At 48.1% G+C, this 19,217-nt stretch overlaps 1 protein-coding gene across 1 annotated transcript in view; it reads right to left on the bottom strand.

Moving 5' to 3' along the window:
- Positions 1–19,217, bottom strand: part of KSR2 (kinase suppressor of ras 2) — a 327,890-nt gene extending 308,673 nt beyond the window's left edge. The window contains exon 1 of the mRNA XM_014576141.2: positions 19,010–19,217. Within this exon, the coding sequence (XP_014431627.2) occupies positions 19,010–19,189 (180 nt within the window). The 5' untranslated portion in view covers positions 19,190–19,217. The remainder of the gene's footprint in view (positions 1–19,009) is intronic.

Raw genomic sequence — 19,217 nt, 5'->3', positions numbered from 1 at the left:
GGTTGCCACATGCTGCATTTAAAATTTTAATGAATGCATATTTTTTTCTGTTAGGCTATACACCAACTATAGTGATAAATGATCCCCCTACAATGCCCCCGTCCGAGCTGCCAGCCTCTTGAAAGGACAACAGAACAGCCAGGCTGTTCGCTCACTTGTCCAGAACAAAGAGGAGCCAGTGATGTTACCAGGCAAACATCTGGAATATCCAGGCTAGGTCACAGTGTAAAGATGAGTCCCAGAACAAGGTAGACACATGCATATGACAAATAAGACACAGTAGACGACAGAGAGGCTCTCTATTTGCAGTGGGAACCCTTCCTCTGCCAGTTTTTAAATGGGAACCTTCATCGCAGGCACTGCAAAAAATTAGTCTTGGTGCATAACATTTTTAGTGTGGATATAGGCTTGCCTGCTTGATTAGCATTGTGGAAACAAGGGTCAGCGTGGCCTCATGTTGCTAAGTGTAGTGATCACTCTGTGACGCTCAGGGGGGACTTCAATACATGGCATAAAGCTCCTCCTGTTACTAGCACTGACAACACTCAGGGCCTGGCTCTCCACTGCCTTACACCTGCACAGAACGCTTGCAGCAGTACAAAACGAGAGTAGTGCAAGCATCACACGTTTATTAGCCCAACCTGGTAGCATTTCACACCTGTTTTGCAGAGGTTCAAATGATGGAACAAGATACAAGGCAATGGAGAACAAAAGCCCTTTTCCAGAGATAATACATCCCCCATTCGACTAGAACCACGTATGTTTATGCAAGCTCTCCATTCCCACTTAGAATCGTGCCGGAGCAGCGTCAGGCCAGGTTATTTCCCTTTTAAAATGATGCTGGTAAATGTGATGTATGGCAAAAACTCTCAAAATCTCCAGACCTCTATCTCCCTTTCAGGAGTCTGATTATCATTGCGTACCCCCAGTGTTCACCTCACTTAAAAACTGCTTACAAAATCTGGCATGCAAATACAGACGTGTCAGACTCTTCCTGAGAAATGGCTGACTTTCTCATTTTACCATGCCATTATAAACTAAATCAATTGGAATGTAAACATTGTACTTCCATGTCAGGGGATAGTGTATCAAGTGTAAAGAAGTCGTGGTATGACATTTTAGTTTGTACTGAGCTCCCTAAGGGCTTTTTATATAACCTGTGGTAAACTAGACAAATATCTACATAAGTTGGTGTATTCCCTCTGTGTACCTCAGAGGTTAGGAACCACTAGTGTATGGGAAACAGAGGGGTTGTGAAAGCAGTGGCTAAACAGGCTTTCTATGGGTCTACTTCAGTTTATCTCAAGGGTCTTGTCTCTCAGTTATAGGGCTTTTCCATTCTGTCCCTGCTCATAATCTTACTGTTAATGGGGAAAGAGCCTTCCCTCCTGCAGGTCCTGCCCCTAAAAAAGGCCTCCTGTTTGTCTCCACTCATACTCTTCCTACCCTACATCTCTTGTCTTTGCCCTCCCTCCACTGTGATGCAGATAATACTGATGCAGAACCACTTTGCACAGAAGCTGGGCCTGTAATACAATCACACAGCACAGAACAGCACTTTGCTAGCCTCCCACACACAGCCCTTCTAGACACTGTGGGAGTTCCTTGTAGTCTGTGAATATCGTATGCCCCCCCTCGGTTTACCTACTTGATATTATCCTGCCAGGCTGCAAAGAGTTAAATCAAAGGAGGCTGGTGGAGGAAACAAACAGGAAAGGAAACAATGGCCAGGGGAAGACACCATGGGAGAGCAGGCTAAAGGGTTCTTGAGGGAACAATGGGATAACTATTAACCGGGGAATATCTGGCTCCACATACACTAACAAGGCTTATTCCTCCCAGGCCTGACCCCTTGGATCAAGGTGGACACTGAACTATTTCGGGACCCAGCCTAAAGAGAAGGAATAGGGCACCAGTGGCTGGTCATGCTGCTGTGGTGTTGTCTTTCTCCCCCACACTCTGGGGGTCTGGGGTAGGTGGACCTTACCCAAAACTTTCAAGGAATGAATGAAGTTTAGGGCCGATCCACATGTCCAGGCTTTCTGTTGTTTTTTCTCTTTCCTCTGCAAGCATCACTCCTTTGAGTGAATAAATCATGCTTTGTTTTGAAGAAGCAGTTTCAAGTCCCTTTAATCAGCTAGTGGTCCAAGCTCCACAAAGGAAAAGGGCTTCCAGGTGCTGAACACAGATGGGCATGTAACAAGCTAGGAAATGGGAGTTGCTTGCAGCCCACAGACCAAGTGTCAGAAGGGTTGGACTGCAAGTGATTCCGCCCTTGGGAGAGGTGAAGGAAGCCAAGGCAGTCACCTGAAAGGTGCATTCAGGAGCGGCGTCTAAGGAACAGCTCACTCTACAAGGGGTAAGTGAGTGTGGCAATGCTGGACAGACACTCCTGCTGGCAGGGCCTGTCTTTTGTTCTGTGCTATGGAGAGCGTAGCACTACCACCACAGAAATACATACTAATGCTGGCAGGAATTCATATACGGGGCGATGTGCAATCCAGGCATGATTAAAACCCTGCTTCATACAAGCCTCCTGAGGTGCAGCGTGTGGACAGCAAGAGGGGGAAAGAGACGGACAAGTCACAAAAAGGGCAGGGTCAGGAACTAAACTATGTTAAAACAGGATGAACCCAGTCAGCTGCTCCAGCCTCTGGCTTTCTTCCCAGCACCAGCCTTGGAATGTGGGCAGGGTCTCAGGGTATGTCTACACTACAGCACTAATTCGAACTAACTTAGCTTCAAACTAAGCTAATTCGAATGAGTGCATCTAGACCTAAAAACTAGTTCGACTTAGCGTTTTGCTAATTCGAACTAGCATGTCCACATTGAGTGGACCCTGAACCGAAGTTAAGGCTGGCCGGACCCAGGACTTAGAGTGTGGGGCTGCTGCCTCGGGCTAGCCGAGGGCTGTGCTTAAAGGGACCCGACCCCCACCCCGGACAGATAGTTCTCAGGGTTCCCCGCTTGCTGGTCTACCTCCCTGAGGGACAGCAAAGCAGTCCTGTCTTGGAGTGCCCTGAGTGCCCTCACTCGGCACATCACAGCACTCGGCCATCAGCCCGGCTGCACTTGCCGCAGGCTGCCATCCAGGTGGGTCAATCGGGGGGCTGTCAGGATCCAGGAGGCCCTGCAGGAGAGCTTCCACCCCGAGGAGCCCGCAGAGCCACCCCAGTCCTCCCCATCGGGGGCTAGTACCCCATTCCTCCCTCACCTCCTTCCACTTACCCCTCCCCAGCCCCCCTTCCTGATGTAAAAAATAAAGGACACGTGTGTTCAAAAATAGAAACTCTCTTTATTGAACAAAACTGGGGGTGGAGGGGATTAACCTCTGGGGAGACTGGGGAAAGGAGGTGGGAGAGGGAAAGAGAGAGGGTGGGAGAGGAGAGGGGGAAACCTGGGAGGATGGAGCTGGAAGGGGTAGCCAGGGGAAGAAGGAGGAGGGGAAGTATCAAACTATGGTACGCCATATCTTCAGTACTGTGTACAGATGTGGTCTCCTCACCTCAAAAAAGATGTTTTGGCCTTGGAAAGAGTTCAGAAAAGGGCAACTACAAAGATTAGGGATTTGGAACAGGTCCCATATGAAGAGAGGCTAAGGAGACTGGGACTTTTCAGCTTAGAAAAGAGGAGACTGAGGGAGGATATGATAGAGGTCTATAAAAGCACGAGTGGTGTGGAGAGGATGCATAAAGAAAAGTTCTTCATTAGTTCCCATAATAGAAGGACTAGAGGACACCAAATGAAAGGAATGGGTAGCAGGCTTCAAACTAATAACAGAAGGTTCTTCTTCACAAAGCAAATAGTCAACCTGTGGAACTCCTTGCTGCAGGAGACTGTGAAGGCTAGAACTAGAACAGAGTTTAAAGAGAAGTTAGATAAAGTCATGGAGGTTAGGTCCATAAAAGGCTATTAGCCAGGGGGTAGAAATGGTGTCCCTGGCCTCTGTTTGTGGAAGGCTGGAGATGGATGGCATGAGACAAATGGCTTGGTCATTGTCTTCGGTCCATCCCCTCCGGGGTAGCTGGTGTTGGCCGCTGTCGGCAGACAGGCTACTGGGCTAGATGGACCTTTGGTCTGACCCAGTACGGCCGTTCTTATGTTCTTATGTTCTAAGCTTAGGGCTCAGGGCTCAGGGTCGGGGGTCTCACTGGACCAACTTGATTTTCATGCAGACCTGCTCCTGGGTTCACATGTGGCCTTTGGTGGCCAGGCTGGCAGCTATCCTGCTCTAGACGACCTGTGCCTAGTGCGGAGATTGTGGATGTTGGAGGCCTCCCCTCCAAACCTGGATGAGGTCCACGATCTCCACACTAGACCAGGCGGGTGCCCGCCTCTTATGGCCCCGGGCAGGCTCCTGGGAGCTGCCAGCCTGGTCCCGGGAAGATGCGGAGGGCTGGGGGGCAGCGGGTGGCTGGCTCATGTCATGCCAGTGCAGGGTCTGCTGGCTGGGTGCTGGCAGGCTTGCACCTGGCACGGGCACCGTACGTGGCTCTTTAAGGGCTCTGGGGCTGGGAGGGGGGCAGAAGAGTTTCCCTGGTTGTGCCCAGAGTGACCACCAAGGTAAGTTCGAACTAGCGGTTTGCATGTGTAGCGCCTATGAAAGTTAATTCGAACTAACAGCTGTTAGTTCGAATTAACTTTATAGTGTAGACATTCCCTCTGGCAGTGGGGAGGGAGGTAATAATTTTTGGTGGGGGGCCACTCCAAGATTTTGGTAAGTGGCCAAGGACCGCACTTTTCTATGGTGGGGCTGTAGGGGCTGTGATGGAGGTTGGGTGCAGAAGGAAGCTTGGGACAGAGGACTGGGGTGCGGGAGAGAGTGTGGGGTCTGAGAGGGAGCTCAGGTGAAGGAGGGGATAGTGACCTGAGGTAGGGCATTGGGTTCAGGGTCAGGGAGGCAGTATGGGGACAGGAGAGGATTCTGGCCTAGGGAAGAGGTATAGAAGGGGGTGCAGAGTCTAGGAAGGAGCTGTGACCTGAGGTGGGGGGGAGCAGGGTTCAGAGGGTTTGGGGGTGACCTGGAGCAGGGGATTGGGGTACAGGAGGGCATGCAAGGTCAGGAGGGAGTATGGGTGCAGGAGTGGATTCTGGCTGGGGTGGAGGGTGCAGGAAGGGATGCAGGGTCTGGAAGGAGTTGTTACCTGAGACAAGGGGAGGAAGGGCTACAGAGGGTTTGGGTCGTGACCCAGAACTGGCCAATGGGAGCTGAGAGATTGGGCAGGGGCAGGCATAAAGCCTCCCATTCCTCCCCAGCGCAGAGTGCAGAGAGGCTCTTAGAGCAGCCAGCTGCTTTGAGCAGCATGGGGCTGCTCCCTGCCTGTGGGTCCCGCTGGGTCGGGCGATGAGCCAGATTAAAAGGCTTGGCGGGCTGGATTCAGCCCACAGGCTGGACTATACAGGAGGGCCTGTGCAGCACTGGAGGGGCTGCATTTTAGCTGTGATGTACAACTAAGATCCTGATTAGAGTTGTCACCTCTGAGGTGCAAAAGAAGGATGCTCCTGAGTCCTTAGACCTGGACGATGTGTATTGAGCACCCTTCAATTTCCTGGGACAACTACCTCAAAAAAGAGATGATCCTCGGAAAACATGGACAGGTGGCAACCCTACTGTGGTCCTAAAAGATGTCAGGGAATTTTTCACAAGAGTAGTGTGGCAAAACCTGAAGTCCAGGCCAAGTTTCAGCTTGGATACAGACAACCTGACTTTTAATCCTCTCCCCCTGCCCCCTGTAATTTCAAATGGATACATTCTTCTTCCTCACTTCCTGTCCTAAACTGTTGCATTTCTGTTCAATAGCCACCACATTCCACCCCAGAAGTGGCTGCATTTTAGTGGTGAATAAAGGGATTCCTGCAGAGTTTGAAAAATATTGTAGGATCCCAGAGGATGACGGGCCCTATAGAAATATAAGGTGTCACCATTGTTGCTAATTTACATATGAAAAGTGAGCATGCAGCTGTCTCTCACTACAGAGCTACATGCACAAAACAAGTGTGTCATTACAATACGTGAATACTCCGTTCAGTTGTCATGTATTTAATTGAGCTAACGGTTCACTGCATTTCTGAAATACACATATAGAGCCATATGCAAAAACCAGAGAGGACTCAGTCCTTGGTGCACTGCAAAACCAACTCCTGGGCGTGCAGAGCGAAGTGTAGCTGCCTTTGAAAGGCACGTACCAATACCACCCACGTATCTGAGGGCTGGATGAAGCCTGTAGTCTTATTTTAGAAGCATTCTGCAGAATCTTGCAGTAAATCAGACATAAGGCAAAGTTATTTAAGCCTTGCCTTGCCACAGTCTGTTCTTCAGGAGTGAGAGAATACCTGTGTTTGCTCCCCAATTTCAGGATCCCTGCTGGAGAATCCTTTTATCCTAAGGATACCTTAAAGAGGAACTTTTGGCTTGGGGAATGCATCAAATGGCATGTATATTCAAAACATGGATACTCCAAGCCCCTACAAGAACTTTTCTACCACCACCACTGCATTCTACCAGCATTCTACCATCCCCACTGCAAACAATTCACACCACAGATGAAACAGAATCCTGGGATGCAGCAGGGACTGTTTTTTCGTGTGTTTGTACTGCATCTAGCACAGTGGTCTATGACTAGAGCAAACATGGGTCTATGGTCATACATAGTGAGATCATGCATGGGAATACAGGGTCTGCCACAGCTGATCAACCCTCTAATTCATTCACTCCAGAATCCTTCCTCCAGAAATCTCTACTGCAGCAGAAGAATGCAAAGCTTTCCCCCCATAATGCATTTGGACACTAACCAACGTGCACTTTGCATATGGCAACTCCTTGCAAAGTGTGGAGAACTAGATTTCCAAAAGGCTTTAGGCTGCTGGTTTCACTGGGAGTGGATCTTTGAGGATCTGAGTCTGTGCACCCAAAACTTAGACTAAGGCCACTGGGAGCAAAACATACACGGCGTCTAACAGAATCCACTCCTAACACACACCTGTATTTGGGATTCTTATTCTGTCTATACAGACCGAGCACGGTGTGTATTCTTTTCCTAGGAGCACATTATTTGTGTGTGTTTTCCCATTGCATTACCATGTGTACAGTTGGGGAGGGTGTCTTCACAGACAGCAAATATACACAACAGCTGGGCACGTCTGTGGGCCAGGTTATGTTTCCAGTGGAAAACCAAACACCAATTCTATAATTAAATCAAAGGAAAAAGATATAAACATATCAGATTTGCTGCAGATTTACAATCTGTGACAAGCACTTGAAAATGACACCATCACAGATTATCTTTTGGGGATTTAGCGTGATTTGTCAACATATCCCCTTTCCCTCCTCCCCATATATATTTTTTTACTCTCTGTTTATAGTAGCCACTTGGTAGCTTAAGAATATAATCTCTTTTCTATTCATTTTATTCTCTTTCCTGCTTCCAACACACCTGCTTCCAACCCCATTACCTCATCAGCACATTTGTTTATTAGTGTAGGGTTTGCTCCTGAGTGCAAAGATGCTGGCATGAATTGATCCAGGTGTTTATACTTTAAGAAAACTTATTGAGAGGCAGTCTGGTTAAAGACATTTCTCTAAAATATACAAAGTCAGAGAAACTAGGCAGTTTAATGGACCTTGGGAAAAGCAGGCTGAATTCTGACCTTACTCACACAGCTTGTGTCTCGAGTCCTGGGCTATTTGGTATTTTATTTGACGTCCCAGCTCCTGGAATTATGTGACTATATAAGTCTCTCAACTTTCATGCTAAAAACGAGATTTCTAACCCTCACGATGGCAGAGAAAAACTTAAAAACATGCTCCAACTGCATTTAAACCAGAAAGCAAGTAAAATGAAAGCCACTTTTTTTTTTAATGTCATGATTTTGGAAGGGGTGACTCATGCTTCTTGAAAGCTTATGGCTGGCCATAGTGAACTCAGGACTAACTCCACTGAAGTGAGTCAGATGAAAATACGAGACTTGTGTTTTGGATACCACTTCAAACCCTATTTGAGTCCATAACAAGTGAACTATTTCTGTCCAATGCTCGGTGGGCAAGAGTCGATAGGATAAAACCATAGATTACTGCTATTTTGTATCCATCACCAGTGAGGCAGTAGGCACTTTAAGACAGAGGGAGATTTAATCCTTGCCCCCAAGAGTTTAGAAACAGAGATGTGGTCTATACAGAAAACTTGTACTGCTTTATGTCCACTGGTACAGTTAAAGCGATAAAACTCTCTTGTGTAGAGGCTATATAACTGTGCTTAAACTGGTACCGCATCTCCCCTGAGGGAAAAGGAATAAGCTACACTGGTGTAAGACACTCTCACACCTGTATAACAGTCTCTATTCTACTCTAACAAATGTACTGTTATAACTATAGCAGTTTAAAAAAATTGCACGCCCTAACTCAAATCATTATGTATAGCACAAGCACTGGGTAGGGACCAAGCCACGCAAATTTAACTAGGACCACCACTATAGGCTGCAATTGACTTCACTGACATGGGCCACGGAGCCTGATCTTCCTGTTCTTCCCAGGCAGAGCAGTGTTAAAGCACACTGGCCAGGCAGTGTTGAAGCACACGGGTGGGAGGGCAGCATTGCAACTTAAACAAAGGGCTTCAACTACCAGGGTGGCCGCCTTCCACCAATACGAAACACATACATGCACGTGTGCATGCACACACGCACACACACACACACACCCCTAAGTACACCTAAAGTCCACAGCTGGGACAAAGAACCCTTTGCATTTTACACAATGCTATGAAACACCGTAACGTGCAGTGAGGTTCCCAAAGGGCTTTCTCGGCCATAATGGCCCGCTTAGTTTAAATCCTGGAAAACAACGTGTTTCTATGAGCACAGTGGAAGGCTAGAGAGCTGTTGAAGGCTAGAGGCACCACAGTCATTGTCCTGTCCATGTATTATTATAAATTATGACAACACATTGCTGGGAAATACAAGCTTAGGCCTCATAAATAAGGCTGGCTGGGAAATGCAGTACGGACTGGAGCTATGCATAGTGGAGGCAGGTGCTCGGCACCTGTTGTCTATACAGCTTTGCCAGTGCCCCCCAACCAAAACTGGCCAGGAATATCACTTCTGCATCTCTAGTGCCAATCTCTCCTTTGCAGAGCTCTCCAATGCTACTGTGACAAAAGTAAAGCTACCTGGGACTTCACTGTTCTTTCTACTTAGCTCAGTACGGGCCACTCAGAACTTCACATTAACAGCGACAATTCTCGTGGTCCAAAACCACAGACCTCAAGCCCCATGAACGAGAGAAGGCTCTTCAATGGTTAGCAGTACTAATGGAGGCTCTGAAACATAGTGCATCAGCTTTGAGTCGCTCTCACAGATAGCAGTGGAGCACACTAGCCAGCTCCTTACACCAGTGGTTCTCAAACATTTATTCTGGTGACCTCTTTCACACAGCAAGCCTCCAAGTGTGACTGCCCCCTTATACAGCAAAAACAGTATATTTATATTTAACACCATTATAAATGCTGGAGTCAAAGTAAGGTTTGAGAGTGGAGGCTGATACCTCATGAATAACCTTGTGACTGTGTTGGGGTCACAACGCCTTGTTTGAGAACCCCTTGCCTTACAATATCCAAAGGTGACAAATGGTCACTGAGGGCTAAGCTGAGGGGACACATTTATACCAGAAGCGAATTCAACTCCCAACATTTTTAATCCAGATGTCAAACATTCCAAAACATGAGGAAGTTTTTGGATCCAGTGTTCTGGTCTGCTCTATTACTAAGGAATAAGCCATCTGCAAAATGTGGCTCTAAACATACCAGTTTGGAGCTAAGGTTTTGATACTAGCTGGTATTTCACTTATGGCCTATCGAACCCAGACGTCCTGAAGTGAAAAAAAAAATCTACTAACTGCCCAGTTAACCTCCAAAAATAAGGAGTGACAGCGGCATTGGTTAAAGGACAGCTTCTAATAATGAGGTCTGAGAGCACTTCAAAGAAAAGGTTGCAAGAATTCCCTTGAGTGGAAAGTGTTCGACAACCACAGTACAGAGGTTGCTAGCAACTCCCTCTACAATTACACCATGTGAAACAAGAATCACATGCACTATATAAAGATGGTAAAACATAATTTAAAAAAAGAATTAAATTGAGATAGTTATTGTAATCCTCACCAAATCAGGATTAGTTGATCAGGATTGGGTGCAAAATACAAGACCTGATTCATCCCTTGGTTACTCCAGGTTCACACTGGTGTCACTCCCCTGAACTCAATGGAATGAAGTTACAGAGGTGTAAATCTAACCCCATCTCTCCTGTAATCTCTTCTGCACAATTTACACAAACTTAGGGAGGATCAAAGTGATGGACTGTGGTTGTTATTATCCGTATAGTAGTACTGAGAGGCCCTGATGAAGATCAAAGCCCCATTGTGCTAGGTGCATGCACAGAGTAAGAGGCAGCCCCCAAGAGCTTACAACCCAAATAACAAGACAGATGGGGAGGGAGGAGGAGACACAGGTCTGGAGAAGGGCTTGCCCAAAGTCCCAAAGCACGTCAGAGGCAGAATTAGACAGAGCCAATGTTGCCTGAGTTGCCCTCTGGAGTCCTCCCCACTGAAGTATACTGCCTGTGTCCACATATCGTGGGAATACATAATTCCAACAGGAGAGGACAAAAATCTGATTTGTGTAAAGTGTTTTTCCAAAAGTTAAATTTCTAAAAATTGCAATTTTAAATACTGATCTTTTCAAATGCTTGGCCACTACCACCCACCAGTACTCCCTGTGCAGTTCAGTGCATTACTCCCTGCATTGTGTGCACTCCACCAGGTGCATGCAATAAGATTCCAGCTTCCTTAGTATCATAGAGCTGGAAGAGACCTTAGGAGGCCTGATAGCTCCCAGAAATCAATGGGAACCCTTCTCCATTGACCTCAGTGTGCTCCAGAGCAGGCTGCAAGTCCAGGGCTGTTCCAAGAGCAAAGGAACTAACCAGTTCTTTTTCTGCCACATGTTGGCAATCAAGCGTTATCTGACTTGCTTCTTTGCAGACAGATGGAAAGCAACAATACACCTCCTCTTCGCTGGCACTCTGAGCCTACGTCATGTCCTTGGGATTCTGCAGTGGCAAGGCTCCAGAGCCAAGTTCTGATCTCATTTAGGCTGCTGTAAATCCAGAGTAATGCCACTGAAATCCACTGACTTTAATGGAGTCACACCAGATTGTACCTGAGACCAGAATCTGGCCCTGGGTTTGCCATTTATCACTCCCTTGCTGGAAATCTTCTTGTTTCTATAATAGAAACACCATCAGTCAGCACCTCTATGAAAAGCTGGGCAGATGCTTTTATCACACAGCTTACTCTTACCACAGCCACCTGTTGACTCAAACAGAGATCTGGGACTGAATCACAAGCTGTCCACAGTTTGGTCTCAGTGCAGCCGGGACTGGGTTTTAAATCAGACACAGGTGCTTTGTCCCTGCACACACACACCAGACACGCAACCGGGAATTCCCATTTTGCTTGACTGACACCAACAGGGAAATCCCTCTCCCTGGGTGGCTAATCCTGCACCACTTAGCGGGTCAAAATGATTCTCGTGTCAAACTCCATCCTTCAGAGGCAACCTGGTCCAGCGGAGAGGACACAAGCTCTGCCAGGGGCCCGCTGTGTGAGCTCAGGCAAGTGCCTCTGTTCCCCTCCCACCCTTCAGGGCAAAAGCTGTCTCCTGCCGGGTGTTTGCACAGCATTTGGGCACACTGGGGTCCTGATCTTGGAGCTTCCAGATGCTGTTGTAACACAGTTAATGGCCAGTCATCATCCTCAACAAAATGTGCTATGCCCAGCCACAACCTAGTGTATTTGCAATACTTGCAATGGGTAGAGCTTACTTCATCCAAGCAACTCCAAACACTTTGTAGGCAGTGAGTCCCATAACATTACTCTGAGGTATGTACTTTCAATTAGTGTTATTGTCACTATGGGGAAACTGAGGCATGGAATGGTTACATGATTTGTCCAAAATCCTGGGTGACATCTGTTCTAACCCAAGACCATTGATGGGGGTGCAGTCAGGGGCGTCCCACACCTTGCCTGGGGGCAGGCAGTGGCCCAGCTGTTCTAACCACTACATAAAACTCTCTTCTGAGGGAAAGGAAGTTGTTCAAACTGTAATAACGGGAATCCGCCCCACTCACACATGAAACCAGTTTATGTGTCAAGAAACCTAATGGCCAAGTTAAATGCTATGAGCAGAGACCTACCAAATTCACAGCTATAAAAAACACATCGTGGACCAGCAAAACTGGTCTCCCCCCATGGTCTTGTGTGTGCTCTTGCCCTATACTATGCACACTTGGAGTTTCTCAGATTGGCAAAGGATGTTGCAAGGGGCTCACAAGTTTATTGGGGGGGGTGATATTGTCACTCTTATTCCTGTGTTGCCTTTAGAGGCTGGGCGGCTGGAGGGTGGTAGCTGCTGAATGAGGACCCAGCTCTACCGCTATGTTTAAGGTGAACACCAGTCAGAGAGAGCAGCTTATTAACATACCTGGTTGACACAAGGAGATAATTGTGATCCGATGACATCAGATGTGATCATGGGTGTGCTTTCATGGTTATGGCACTGCAAAGTGCACTGAGATTGTAACCTCCCTGGGACAGGGTCCATCTTTGTGTTCTGTTTGTACAGCACCCAGCACAGCAATGGGAAATTACCGGCCCAAATCACCCGGTTTAGCCCCCGATGGGCCATCAGCACTTTATTTGGAAAAAGTTCAGAAAAGGGTAACAAAAATAATGAGAGGTTTGGAATGGGTCCCATATGAAGAGAGATTAAAAAGACTTGGACTTTTCAGCTTAGAAAAGAGGAGACTAAGGGGAGATATGATAGAGCTCTATACAATCATGACTAGTACGGAAAAAGTGACTAAGGAAAAGTTATTTACTTATTCCCACAATATGAGAACTAGGGGTCACCAAATGAAATTAATAGGCAGCCGGTTTAAAACAAACAAAAAGTTTTTCTTCACTCAGCGCACAGTCAACCTGTGGAACTCCTTGCCAGAGGATGTGGTGAAGGCTAGAACTTTAACAGGGTTCAAAAAAGAGCTAGAAAGATTCATGGAGGTTAGGTCCATCAATGGCTGTTAGCCAGGATGGGTAGGTATGGTGTCCCTAGCCTCTGTTTCTCTGGAGGGGGGTGACGGGGAGGAATCACGTGAGGATTACCTGTTGTGTTCCCTCCCTCTGGGGCATCTGGCATTGGCCACGGTTGGCAGACAGGATACTGGGCTAGATGGACCTTTGGTCTGACCCAGTATGGCCGTTCTTATGTTCTTATTTACCTGTACTTCTGCCTGTACAGCAGGTCCCATTGGCTGCGTATCACAGTTCCCAGACAATGGGAGCTGTGGGAAGCGGTCCCTGGTCCTTGCCATTTCCTGCAGCTCCTGTTGGCAGGGAATGAGGATTCACGGCCAACGGGAGCTTCCAGCCGCTGTATCTGAGAGGCACAAATAAATAAAGCACCAGAGGTCTGCCAGGAGCTAACCATAGTGATCCGCATCCAGCTTATTGCTCACTCCTAGCCTAGCACCATGGGCTCCTGAACTGTGCCCGGCCTCCTAGTAACTATGGTCATATAAATCATGTTAGCCATACAGGGGCATTTTCATAGCGGCTTTTCAGAATGTTTTACGTAACACAAGTACGTCTCCTAGAGGGAACAGCAGCATGAGCTGTATCTACTGACTGCCTGTGAAAGGCAGCACAGGTTAAAAGTGTGCAGACACCAAGCAATCACTGTGGCATGAATGGCTAGGGTAAATGTAGACCAGAAAAACCTCTCTATTTAACCTCTGATCAGATTATCAGGGGTGAAGAAAGAGGTAAAGGACCCAAAGAGGCAGTGGAAGTTGGGGTGCTAACACATCGCCCATTTGCCTCATCCCCCAGTTGCTGCATTTCACCTTAGCTGCCAGAACGTATATAGGCCAAGATCTTCAAAAGCAGCTAGTGATTCAGCGTGCCTTGATTATGGAGCATCACCCCTAAAAAGGGCTCCACATCCAGAAAGGACTGACCGTTCACACTCTGAAAAACCAGTGGTGGGCACTGGTGACACCTTTGCTAGATTGGGCTTTGTAAACTCTAAATGAGCCCAATATAGCTTCAGAAGCCTTCTGTGGGAAAGCTTTGACTGACATGTTTCTGTGAGTCACATGCCAGATAGAGCTGTCGGCTAGCTCCCACAGCAAAGAGCCACAAATTTTAAAAGTCAAAAGGAATCATTATGACCCTCTAGACCAATCTCCTGTATAACACAAGCCACAGGTATGGCCTGGGCAGAGAAGTGTGCACTCCTCCACACCAACATGCTGCGGAGCCAATTTTGAGAAATCAACCCTAAATAGCAGGGGATAGGATAGGTAATGCCCTTGGCTTCTCCCCTAAAAGCCAACTGCAGGTGCCAGTTATGACTGAATTATCTGACATGCATGCTAACAGCTTCCACTCATCCCAGCCTATGCCAGCTTTCACCAGAATCTCCTCTCGCAAAAACCGGACCATATGATTACCATGTTTCATCAGCAACTACCGTATTTTCCGGCGTATAGGGCGACTGGGTGTATAAGACGACCCCCTATCTTTTTAATTAAAAGATAGGGTTTCATCTTATACCCCAGCGCCCCTCCGCCTCCTTTGCTCCCGGTGTCCCTGGTCTGCTGGAGATGGTCCCCAGCAGACCAGAGGCACCGGGAGCAAAGCCGCCAGGAGCACCTGGGCTCCCCCCCCCCCACCGCCGGAGCCCCTCCGCGGCTTTGAAAGCCTCGGGGGAAGCCGGCGGGGGGGCATCCCAGGCGCGCATGGGCTGCCCCCCCGCCGGAGCCCCTCCGCGGCTTTGAAAGCCTCGGGAGAAGCCGGCGGGGGGGCATCCCAGGCGCGCATGGGCTGCCCCCCCGCCGGAGCCCCTCCGCGGCTTTGAAAGCCTCGGGGGAAGCCGGCGGGGGGGCATCCCAGGCGCGCATGGGCTGCCCCCCCGCCGGAGCCCCTCCGCAGCTTTGAAAGCCTCGGGGGAAGCCGGCGGGGGGGCATCCTAGGCGCGCATGGGCTGCCCCCCCGCCGGAGCCCCTCCGCGGCTTTGAAAGCCTCGGGGGAAGCCGGCGGGGGGGCATCCCAGGCGCGCATGGGCTGCCCCCCTGCCGGAGCCCCCCCGCCGGCTTCTCCCGAGGCTTTCGAAGCCGCGGAGGGGCTCCGGCAGGGGGGCAGCCCATGCGCGCCTGGGATGCCCCGCCGCCGGCTTCCCCCGAGGCTTTCAAAGCCGCGGAGGGGCTCCGGCGGCGGGGCATCCGGCGTACAAGACGACCCCCGATTTTTGGGGGATGTTTTTTAACATCAGAGGTCGTCTTGTACGCCGGAATATACGGTACAGGTTGAACCTCTCTAGTCCAGAACCATCCGGTCCAGAACCATCCATCGTCTAGAATGATTTTAATTAGCAGGATGTCCACTTTTCATGGATGTGGCCAAGTTTTCCATAGTCTCATGAAGTTTGTTTACAACCACCTGTCCTTGCTTTCAGTGTTCTGTGCTGTTATTTAGCTCTAATTTACCCTTAAATGTCACTGAACAACCCAGTAAGCAGTGGAAGTGTTAGTAATGCTGCTAGACAATATTGACCTCCCATAGTCCAGCAAATTCTCTGATTCGGAACTGGTCAGGTCCTGCAGGTACCAGACTAGAGAGGCCCTGACCATAAATGTTCTTCATCTTAATTTGCTATTTAAATAGCAAAGTATAGACCAGCTCTGGGCAATAACTTGGTAAAAATACCATAGTTGGATTCCCTAGGGCAGGGTTACTCAATACGGGACCCGCAAGCCACATGCACCACAGCCCGTTTGTTTGTGGCTCACAGTGCGGTTTGAGCTGACATGTTTTAGTAGTTAAATTTCTGGACAGTTGTGAAGATAAAACAAACAAGTAGTCAATAGAATGGTCTTCTGTTGAGTTAAATTCCTGGACTGTCATTGCTCATTAAAAGTGCTGTCATATGGATGGAAATTGCGTAAATATTTCATTTTATTAAAATCAGCAGAACAGACTTAAATGGGGCCTGTGTGTTGTTTAGTCTTGCCTTAATCTTTGTATTCATACCCGTCCGTGTAAAAGAAGCTATTTGCATATATATGCAACCACGCTTAAGTTGTGGCCCTTGGAATGTGCTGTATCATTGTAGCCCCTGGGGCTTCCGAAGTTGACTACTCAACACATGGCCACAGCATGGTCCTAGCCCCCTGCTTCCTCACCAGACTGTCTCAGCCAGCCCTGCCCACCGGAGCAGCCGCTTGCTGCCCAGGTTCTGCTGCGCGGCTCTCCAGAGGAGGTAGGCAGGAGAATAATTTTTTTGTGCATGGCTGCGCAGGTGCACACCTTATTGGGAACTGTGATTACAACCTCCCTTTCGATGGGGTGCCCAGAGAGACGGAGCCTCCCCAAGAATAGGCACTACTGGCCAGGAATGCACTGATTCAACACAACCCTATTCCAGCCTCCACTAACAAGGCTCCTAGGAAGCTCCAAAATGAAACTAAAGATGCCTCTGAAGACACTCCAAGAGACAGTGGGGATACCATCCCTCCGGGCAAATCTCCATTTCAGAGCCTGGGCTCAGGCAGGTGTAGCTTGCACTTCCACAATAGAATTTGGACTTCAGTGTTTGCACTGGGGGCTCACATAAAGCATGCTGGGTGTCCCTCTGTAAGAGAACAAGGGTTCACCACTGCCTTCTGGTAGAGAGAGAGACCATTTTCTACTATTTCCTCTTTTAGTGAAGTGAAAAATCATCACGTCCCTCCCAGACGTGTGGAACTGCCCATTGCCATGAACTTGGAGCCACTTTATGGACTTGGACAAGGGAGCTGGATGGCTTTAGGAGCTTGTTAATGGCACACAGCGCTTTTCACCTCTGCAGCATAGATTCTGTGCCCTCCAGCTACCTAAACAAACTCTATCCTGGCTGTCCGAACTGCCCAAAGAGACACAGTAATTAAAGTGGCTATTTAGGTGTTGAGGTGTCTAACTTTAGGCTTCCAGGTTAGAAAACCTGTTAGATAAAAAATGCAGTAAGTTTCTAGTACACATAGTATAAAAAAAAGCGATGAGAGGCAGTAAATCCCCAATGAGCAACAGCCACGTGACCAAGTTAAACAACTCCTTTTCGCCTCCTTTCTCCAGCAGCATTTACCCCATGTTATGACACAGTCATTTGCTTAGTTCCATGCTCCACAGCCAATTTTCAGCTGATTTGCATCTTCCACATAAAACAGATTGATGATAAAGTCCTCAGGGGTTCTTTACCTTTTGCACATTGGGATTCTTCTTCTCCCAGGTAGGCACCCCAGATTGAGAACCCCTGCCCCAGCAGACTTTGGGGATTCTCTGACATCTGTTTAAATAAAGTCTCCCTTCTGTTTAAAGGCACATCCACACATTCAAATCCTGAAACTGGCAAACATCTAATTATCTTTGAAAGAGAATCTATTTACCTGCAGATGATTGGCTAAGTGGCTAGTCCTTGTCCATTTCTAACTTCTATGGAAACTGCTCTGTGATTTTTTATTTATATTTCTTCCACCTTTTTCTTTTTAAAAACATCATTAAGCTGAGACTTCTTGTGCTAAATTTCAACTGGGGGGGGGGGGACATGAGTGGAAGGAGGAAGGAGTTAAAACAGCAAGCTAGAAACCCACACGGAAAGGGGAGCCCCAGGCTAATGTATCTTTTTCAAACACAGTTCTTTCACTGAGGTGGAGCTGGCAGAAGCACTGTCCCCTCTCTCCACCCTACCCCTCCCGCATTACAGGCCCCAGTTTAGCTGTATTGGGGTTTCAAGTCTAAGATATATGGTGACACAACCTTCTCTACAGCAATGATGCTAGAATAAAATGCAGCAGGGTCTGTCACCAGCACATTGCCAGATGTGGAAGGCTTCAGGCCTCAGAGTCCTTTTAAAATCTCCTCACCTCCACCTTTACAAGTGGAGAGTGAGGACAAGCACCCTGGTGGCATACATGACAACTGCATGTTGTCCCACCTTATTACCATCCCAGCCCCTGGGAACTCAACCTGCCTCCTCTTAGCCCCTTTTCCTCTGCTTCCATCAGAGCTGCCATTACTACTGGCAAGCACCACCCAGTGCACATTACCCAGTCCAATTAACGCCGTGAGGTTCCGTCTTTTCCCCCTAGCCCTCCTGGTATTTAAAATGAATCTCCAGTGCGTACATGCAAGTTATTTTTAACTCCTCATGATCACTCCTTTGCAAACCTGGCCTTTACAAACTGCTACCCAAGCCCTCTCTCTAGGTCTCCTGTAATATACACAGGGCTGTTGAAAAGAAGCTGTAGATCTCCTTGTATGCATGAAGCCAAAAGATCTGTTTGATTAATGCAAGATTAGAAAGATTCACAGCTGCATCACTTGCGGGCTCCCAAGAGGGGATCCCCAGTACCTCCATTCAATGGGGCAAGATTGATTTATATTTAAGCATGCAAATTGTTCATTGCACATGAAGGGAAATTGTCCACCCAGAGATCTGTGGTTTGCAATGCAAAACTGAATGCCTGCCTCCTGACATTAAAAAAAAATCAGAGGAGTATAGGGGAAAGAGCTATTTATAGGCAGCCACATTTTATGTGCAAGAACCACCTTTTGGCCACCTGCAGCACGCGCAGGCTCATTTGAGCTCACTGCAGCTCCTTAATTTATTACACTGCACACAAGCCCCCATTGTATATAAACAAATACACTGTCGGGGAGGGGGGACCTACCTCCCTTGCAAAGGCTCACAGCAAAATAAAGGCAACTGAAAAAGTAGACCGGGTTTGCCAGATTGCAGAAACATACAAAATCATGCATATTTTCTCTCCCCCCCCCCCCCCAACACACAACTATATTCGAGGGAGTGGGGGAGGGGAGAGAGCGTTTGAAATGCTCCCTCTGCATGTTTGCAAAGGTAAAACCTACCTCTAAGGTTCTGATCTCTTTTTGCGTCAGGTCGTTGGAAGTGGCACATTTGGTCCGGAGCCCCTCCAGGTTGGAGATGCTGATATCAATCATGTTCTGGACCAGCTCGCACTGCTGCAAGGCTTTCTGCAAACTCAGATGCTGCTGCTCTTCGCTTTTCGTCATGTTTTCCTCATCCATAGCTCGCTTTGCAGCCCCCTCCTCCTTC

The sequence above is a fragment of the Pelodiscus sinensis genome, chromosome 15 (assembly GCF_049634645.1).
Source record: "Pelodiscus sinensis isolate JC-2024 chromosome 15, ASM4963464v1, whole genome shotgun sequence".
Lineage (NCBI taxonomy): Eukaryota > Metazoa > Chordata > Testudines > Trionychidae > Pelodiscus > Pelodiscus sinensis.
Note: the sequence above shows the minus strand (reverse complement) of the source record. Positions and strands in the feature narration are given on the sequence as shown.